The 8,572-nt window shown below is 34.3% G+C and overlaps 1 protein-coding gene across 1 annotated transcript; it reads right to left on the reverse strand.

Annotated features, from left to right (window-relative positions):
* Positions 1-1,369: 1,369 nt before the first annotated feature.
* On the reverse strand, positions 1,370-3,650 carry LOC145015379 (uncharacterized). The gene has a single exon (XM_078973845.1). The coding sequence runs from the start codon at positions 3,357-3,359 to the stop codon at positions 1,590-1,592; it is 1,770 nt and encodes a 589-aa protein (XP_078829971.1). The 5' UTR covers positions 3,360-3,650; the 3' UTR covers positions 1,370-1,589.
* Positions 3,651-8,572: the final 4,922 nt, after the last annotated feature.

The raw sequence follows: 8,572 nt of genomic DNA on the forward strand, positions 1-8,572 counted from the left end.
ATAAAAATTAGAATATATACAGAAATATTAGTATAAGAAATAAAAAATCATTAGTAATCCATAATGTCCATAATATATAAGTTTTATTAATTCATTAGTATTATTATTATTTTAATATGATGAAGTTTTTTTTATAATTAATAATGTTTTTACCAAGTAATGCATACATTGATTAAGATAGATATGATTTCCACTTGTTAATAACATCGATTTGAGTTTTCGTACTGATAACGTGTTATAAATTTGATTTAATTAAAACTAAAACTAATAAAATTAAACTAGAACATTATAAAAGTAAAGAAGAATATTTGAGAGGATTCTTGAACACTTAAAAGTTTGTATTCAAGATGGTGTATCTATATCTTTTATATTTGATGAATATTTATACTACATATCATCAAAATAGTAACTAAATAGTTAAAGGAAACTATTTGAAGGGTGAAAATGTTCATCTACATGCTATGTCTAACTCAATGAATTTAAGGATTTTATAACACATATTATTATTATTATTATTATTATTATTATTATTATAATACATTTTGCATGTAAATTATGCATTTTCACATAGTAGACATGAGAAAATTTTCTTTTAGTTTTTATGTCTTTTTCAAAACATTCTAATTTCCTAAGACCTACAAAATTAATGACTATTTCTAAAAAAATCTTAATTTTTTTTTACATATATCTTGAAAATCCTTAGAAGTGTTAGCATGATTTATCATTTTTTTCAACATAAATGGTGGCTAAATTAGTCATTGTATAAATTTATCATATTCCATTTTAAATGTCTTTTAAAATAAACTAAATAAGTAATGGAGTTATTTATTCTATTATTGAATTCATTATATCATTTTATCGATTTAACTCCTCCATCATTTTATTACCTCCAACTCCCAAAAAAAAATAAAAAAATAAAACCCTACTTGTCACCATGGGATGGAGTCATAATAGTTCTAAGTAGGATTTCATATAAAAAATATAAATTTCAAACTCTAGCACGTCCATGATGAATTTCCAGACGAGTTCAACATTTGCAGTTCAGATAATGATTTAATATTTTTTACACACCCTATAATTTATATTTATAGAATAAAATGAGATCTTGCTGAAGTATACATACAACCACATTTAATTTTAAGACCTTGATAGTTGATATTTTACTTCAAACATATTTAACTGGGTAAAACATAATAATATAATTCGTCTCATTTGCATTATTTAATGTTATAATTGCTAGCATGTTCGAAAGTTCCGTATGCTATATATATATATATATATATATATATATATATATATATATATATATATATATATATATATATATATATATATATATATTTCGTACAATCACTTTATTACATTGATAAAGACGAAATAGAATTTATTAAAGATAACCGAATATTTAAAATTTTAAACTTATTAGGAGAAGAAAAAAACAGGTAAAAATAATAAAGAATCAACGGCCGGCATCAATTAGTAGCTACATATTAAAATGTGAAAAATACATGATATACAATACAACCCCTCAAATTGGCTGCCTTGTATTTACCTCCTCCGCTTGACTATACATACCCATACCCATGCTACTATCTTGCGCACAGTAAATTCAGCAGCACATGACACAGCATCAGGTCAACAAAATATTGGTGCCCAATCTCACCGTCCCTCCACCGCATCTTCGCCGGAGCTCTGCCGTAATGTACGCCATCATTGCACCGATTATCATAATGCCAAGGATAAGTCATGTCGAAATGATCCACCACATGATCAATCACTCCAAACTGCCTCAGCTTGTCCAGAAAAACACCGTTGAAAGCTTCCATTTTGTTTGGATTGAACACCAATCTCCGTGCATATCCACCGGTAGCCACGGTGGTCCTGTATATAACCTCCGGTCCCACAATATTTCTCCGCCTCACCCCGTCAAGAACCTCCGCCCAAAATGAGGCAGCATCCTGAGCACCCTTTGTGAATCTTCTCAAGTTAGGCCAATAAACCCCATCGTGTAACCCGGAATTCATGATTAATGTGTCCGGAACAATGTCGCCGGAAAAATACTGCTTCAGGTAGTCTCTGTAAGCATCATTGTAGAGCGAATTCAGGCCCTGATAGTTCCCGGTATGGTTATAGTGACCATTGAAAACGCTGGTGATCCGAAGCGACTGGATCTTGTTATTAGGGTTTGTAATGTTCATATCGAACAGCCGTGGAATAGTCGCCATTTCCAGATTCAGGACGAAATTAAGCATGTTCCGAATCGTATCACAGTGATTCGAATCGCCCCAGAAGAAGAGCCAACGATTATTCAAACAATTCCAAGCTGATTTCGAATCAAACAGCTTGAATGAACAATGGGTCGAATAGACCCAGCCGTTGCTCTCGATGGATCCCAGATGTCCGTGGCACCATGGATTCTGACACGGGTAGTTGTGGTCAAGGCACCGGTACCGGCCGTCGTTGCTGATCTCACACTTATCGTTCTTCCCGTGTCGGGTCCAGCGACCTGCCCAGATATCCCTCGCGTAATCAGACTTTTTGTTACATACTCTTAAATCGGGCAACTGACCGGAGGTGGTTGAGTTGTTCTTGAAAGTAATCGGAATTACTCTAAGAACCTTATCAACTGCAAATCGCTCCGGCGAGAATTTCAAGCCCTGGTAGTGTCTAAACAATAGAACTATTGTTAGATTATAGTCACCGACAAACTCGGGATGAACTTGGAGAGAAAATGAGTATCTACCATCACCAAAATCCTTGATTGGGGGACGAGATTTCCAGGTGGCACCCGAGAGATCGGTTTCGAAATAATCACCACCTAAACAGCGCGGTTTACCGGAAGCATCCAATGTTTGGATTACATAAGTGTGGATGTCCCCAGAAGATAACTCGATCTTATTATTATTATCCAAACCCTGGATCGATATACCCTCTGTGCTTGAATCTTTACATGGCTCGCCGCCGGGTGCCATCCACCGTACCAGTAGGCTCGACGAGTAGTTGGAGTCTAGCTCAGCCGAAACCCACTCCAAACTCGCCGGTTTTGGTTTTCCGATGACATTTGCCGGTGAATCTTGGTGAGCTTCAGCCGGATTAGTCAAATTGACATCCAAAGGGGGTGTTGGTGTGGGTGTCGAATCTGAATCTGCACGGTTAGTGTAGTTCAAAGTCTTTAGACCTTTCCCAAGATTAACATCCAACTTCATAACAAAATCTTTGTGGAAATCACTAACATCGAAGCCATCGATGCCCCAGAAGATCATTAATCCAACAACAACAGCAAACATCAAAACCCTAAAAGACCACTGTATCGTAGACCGGAAAACCCATGATGAATTAACAGATTTTTCCGGTAACATATTTGTCGATGATTACGTACAGACAACAAAGATCTAAAACAAATACAAATGGGGTTTTTGATGACCAAGCTGTTGAAACATCGATGAACTAGTACGATTCAAACAGAACTTTCTCGAGAAAGTAAGAGAAAAAACAATTACAGAAAGAGTCTTCGGATTCTCTTTTCTCTCTCCCTGAGCTGTGTTTGCAGTGTGAGGAGTTGAACAGAGATAGATTGGGGGGACACCAATTGTGGAAGAAAGAGAGTGCAAGCAAATACCTTTTGATGGTAGTAGAAATACCCTTTCTTTGAGATATTCTTGCTGTTTTATTGCCATTTTGTAAATACATATTACTAAAACACAAAAATAATTTTGTCAGTATTCTTTTTTTTTTTTTTTTTTTTTTTTTTTAATTCATTTCAAAAATAATTTATGAATGTGATAAACATTGCTCAAAATTTCGATAAAAAATATAAAAAAATTATTGCAAATAAAAGGTTCGGTTATGCAATATTTGCATATATATCATCTTTTAGCGAAAAATATTTCTTCTTGCAGAGTTTAAATATTTTTTCATTGTGTTTTTATTAAATATTATAAAGTACATAACGTTTTTTTGCAATTATATTTCAACGATATACATACCATTATATACACCCGTTCCTCGTAGGAGCATAACCGTTAGATCATTCTTTTAACACATTAAACTGAATAACTAAATTATTGTTTAATGATTTACTATGTTTATTGTTTGAAAGTAACAAAATCTTACATGATTTTTTAATGATCTATTATGTTTTATAATAACATAGAACTGTTTTCTCTTTTTGTTTTTTTTAGCTGGGTTAAAGAGATAGAAAATAAAAAGGTCGACGTAATGATTATTGAAACTCTTGGGTGTAATAGATGCATATTAAACTATAAGACTAGAGGGTGTAATGATTTGCATTGAAACCATTGGTTGTAATAGATGTATAGTAAACTATAAAACTAGATAGAGTAGGGAATGCACAACTTTAACAAGGATGAGGTGGAGTAAGGAGGTGGCCGAGGTGGAGGAGGGACATGTTTGAGTTTCCTTTCTTTTCGGAACATTGTCGTTGAGTTTCACTCTTCGACAAATGATAGAAGATTAGGTAGAGGGTGATGGTGTAACACTCGTCATTTTTATCATATATTTCTACTATGGTTTTAAAACATTTTCTGCCATTATGCTACATTTATAAAAATATAGTCCAAAAAATTTCCATTTACAAACAACTTACAATTGTTTATAAAATAAATAAATTGGGAATTACAATCGATACAGAAAAAACCATAGAAAAATAGTTCATTGTTATTAATACATGCAAAATCTTCTAATGCTTCTAACTCGAACCTAGAATAATGACATTAAACAACATACGTCAAACAATATCGTATGGACAGTTATATGGGCTAGGTTGCATTACACAACTATAATACGATATCCAATATGGACTTGGTCATATTCCATTACCCAAAACGCTGACTAGGAGAATAAATCATCCAGACAATGCCCGAAATGTTGACCACTGTTGTAGGACATTTGGACAAGGTTCCATAACAAATACCAAATAAATCAGTCTGGTGATTTGTATACCAATTTCAAACATAAGAATATCGGTGCAAGTGCTTTTTAAAAATATCCATTTATTAGGAAGTAACCCTCACTAATAAAGCTATATTGTCAGAAAGTAACCATTTGATAAGTTTTCTATGCATCTATACACAAATATTTGACAACTTATGCAAATTAAAATGAACTTAAGTGTACATTCAACCTAGGATCTAGGTTTTACTAGTTATAACAACATACTTTCAAAATTGTACCAACCCAAAAACCATGGCTAAAATTTTCACTTTTTAGAGTAAATAAAACATCCACTTTAACAAAATTACATCCAGAGCAACCCATTTGTTCATAATACATTATTCGGAAATAAGAGCTAATAGGAAGACAATGCAAAATCTCAAATCATAAATCTACTAATGTATGTATACATTCTCGCCTTCGCAATCTGATAAGTACATGAAAACTATTTAATCTACAACTGTTAACACAAAGCTTAGTGAGTATCCTAAAATATCATATACATCACATCATAATAATCAACTATAGGTTAACAACAACCCTGGGGACTATCTGCAGTCACAGTGGACTAACAGCACGCCCTATGGATTAATAACAAACCTCCTTGGTTATCAGCAACCCTAAGGACTATCACTAATCCCATAGACTTACGGCGGTTTTGGATTTATTAACAACTCGGTTCACATATAGCAATAATACATAAATAAGACCTAATTGGTCAACATATACTACCACACATGCAAGTATAGTGAGAAGACTCACCTCATAGGTAGCAGCTAAAACACAACAACTCTCACTTGGTGAAGACTGCTACTACAAGACACCTAAATAGCAATAAAGAACTACCCACTCAGTCTAAACCCTAAAACCTCTAAATTGACCTAAAGTCAACCATGGTGAAAAGTTAATGGTCAAAGTCATCAGTCAGCTCTCCCATTGATTAACCCTCACGTCGTGACCAGTCCTTGATCACATCATGAGAAAGCGAGTCCAGCCTGATCACTAACTCAGTCCTCATTCAATTTGATCATCCTCAAATCAGCATTCACGTAATGGCAAAGCTTCTTTCACGTCATGAGAATCCTCAAACAAAATAGTCGTGACACCCAGCCTAGCCTCACATCGTGAAGGCCAACCTTCACGTCGTGAGAACTGATCTGACTTCCTAATTGAATTAAGTCCTTAATCGCTCCAACCATTCATTCATACTTTCTACTGGCTTTCCAACTCGAAATACAACATAAAAATAAGTGATTTACGAACATGCATGTCCGATGCATGCCCCTTTCACTTTAGGCCATAAGCATGGAAGAAATGGGCCTAAACTTGCACTAGAGATCCAAAATCATCAAAAGGATATAGATTTGGAACACACAACCTAAAAGGGACCCCAAGGATCCATAAAGTTTCCAAATTTATGGAAGCTTGTCTGTAACATCCCAAAAATACTATGTACAAATTTTATTTTTAAAACTATCAAAACCATCATTCATTCATTCCAAAATCCATCAAGATGTGATATATTAGAGTACAAATCATGTCATAAAATTCGAAATACTAGTGGAAGCGGTGCGATCATGTTAGACCCTTCCTTTTCGAACCAGAAGTACCTAAAACCATAAATATAAAACTGTAAGCACAAAACTTAGTGAGTTTCCCTAAAATACCCCATACAGAAACATACATAATAGTCAGAAACTAAGCTGAGTCTATTTTAGCCCTGAGTCTATTTCAATTCCATTGGTATCTTTAAACCGGTACTGGGTCTATTTCACCCCTTGAGTGTATTTGTAACGCCCGTGTTTCGAGGCTAAGCATTGATATGATGATGTAATAGTTAGGGTCAACAAATGTAATTTATTTTGAAGTAATAAAGAGGAATTACTTGAATGTTACGTGGATTATGTGATTTTATGTGTTTTATACTTATTTATAAGATATAATAAATTAAGAATGGAAAATAAGTGTAAAAAATAAAATAATAGACAAACCCAATATCTATGAATAAAGTTGTAGTGGTCGTGACAAGGATTCCAGATATATAAAGAACGTCGAAATCCGAATTATAACGAAGAAGTTATGACCTATCGAAGTTTTGTGATAAAACCAGCACGACATTGTGTGACGTAAAAAGTGAGTTTACGATAAAGTGCTTTTTATCCTTAACGATCTAAACAAAAGTCTTAGTAAACGTTAAATCGATAAAGTGCATAAAAAGAATGTCCAAATCTAACTTCGTATGAGGAAGTTATGAATTTTCTAAGATTTTGGCATAGGAGTGCGCAGCCCGGAGTTCGAATCATAGATCGAACAATTTTTAGCCGACACCACCTAAATGAGAATCGAGAATCTCATCAATAGAAGCTCAACGATAAAAAGACAGACAAAAACGGACATCGGATGACAAAGTTGGGAATTTTTAATAGACTTTTCCTGTCCCCGCCTGTTAAAAATATAAATTTAAAAATAAATTCAAAATTAGCCGACGGAGTCAAAATGAAAGTTGTAGAGTACGTCTCTACCTACGCGTTGATATAAAGAACGTCGAAAATGGAGCTCGTATGCGGAAGTTACGAATTTTAGAAGTCTAGTGTGTATATTGTGAATGCTGTCCGAGGGGAACGCCCCGCGTTCTCGCAACACTAGGTCCGAAGTTAGCCACGACTCTCCATCCGATTATCGACACGTATCTGTACGAACACGCATCGTAAAAGGTTACACCCTACGTATCGAGGTACGACCTGCGTAGACCGAGGCTTCAGTCTAAAAATAAGATGTGAAGCCAGCCGATTTTCTCACACCTTCCACTCTTTTTTTTTTCTCTCTCTCTAAACCTCCCGAACACCCGAAAACCTAGGAAACCTCCCTATTACTAAAAGAAAGCCCCGGAGCGCCCAAAGGCTCCAATAAAGAGAGCTTTTTGGTTCGGAAAGTTATTCCCCCGTAAAGCCCAGTTTCCAGCAAACCTCCCGGATTCGTCAAAGGAAATCATATTTTTAAGAAGCGAAACATTGTCCAAGTTGGAGTCACCACCATATCAAGTGAGTATGTAGATACTTTCATCTTACACATAGATATGAAGTATGTTATATAAATTACAGACTACATGTACATATTATCTGTTTACCTGAGATCTATGCTGGATGAAAGATCTAAACATTTTTTTAAGATATAAAATGTATATGTATTTATAGATCTATGTTGATGAAAGATCTAAACTTCTTTTTTTTAGATCTAAACTGTATATGTATTTTATAGATCTATGTTGGATAAAAAAAATTTAAGTTTTTTTTTTTTTTTTTTTTTTTTTTTTTTTTTTTTTTTTTTTTTTCAGATCTAAATTGTATATGTATTTTATATCTAAAAATATGTTGGGTAAAACATGGATAGATGAAATAGTTGATGTGTGATGAAATAAAATGATAAGAGGCCTCGATTTTGACGATGATCCAGTCATCTAGCAGAGTATAGATGACGACCATAAACTATTCTAACAGTCCAGTGGAACGCTAGTAGGCTCGCAATCTGTAAGTGTTTATTTGAACTACGTGTTTACCATATGTACTCCATCCCCCTCACGGTTGCCTTATTTGATATAAATTGCTCAAGAATCCCCTAA

The sequence above is a fragment of the Lactuca saligna genome, chromosome 9, assembly GCF_052625555.1.
Source record: "Lactuca saligna cultivar CGN05327 chromosome 9, ASM5262555v1, whole genome shotgun sequence".
Taxonomy (NCBI): Eukaryota; Viridiplantae; Streptophyta; class Magnoliopsida; order Asterales; family Asteraceae; genus Lactuca; species Lactuca saligna.

What these genes read in the sequence shown, in the direction of transcription:
- LOC145015379 (XM_078973845.1), bottom strand. Translation starts at nt 3,359, where the DNA reads ATGTTACCGGAAAAATCTGTTAATTCATCATGGGTTTTCCGGTCTACG.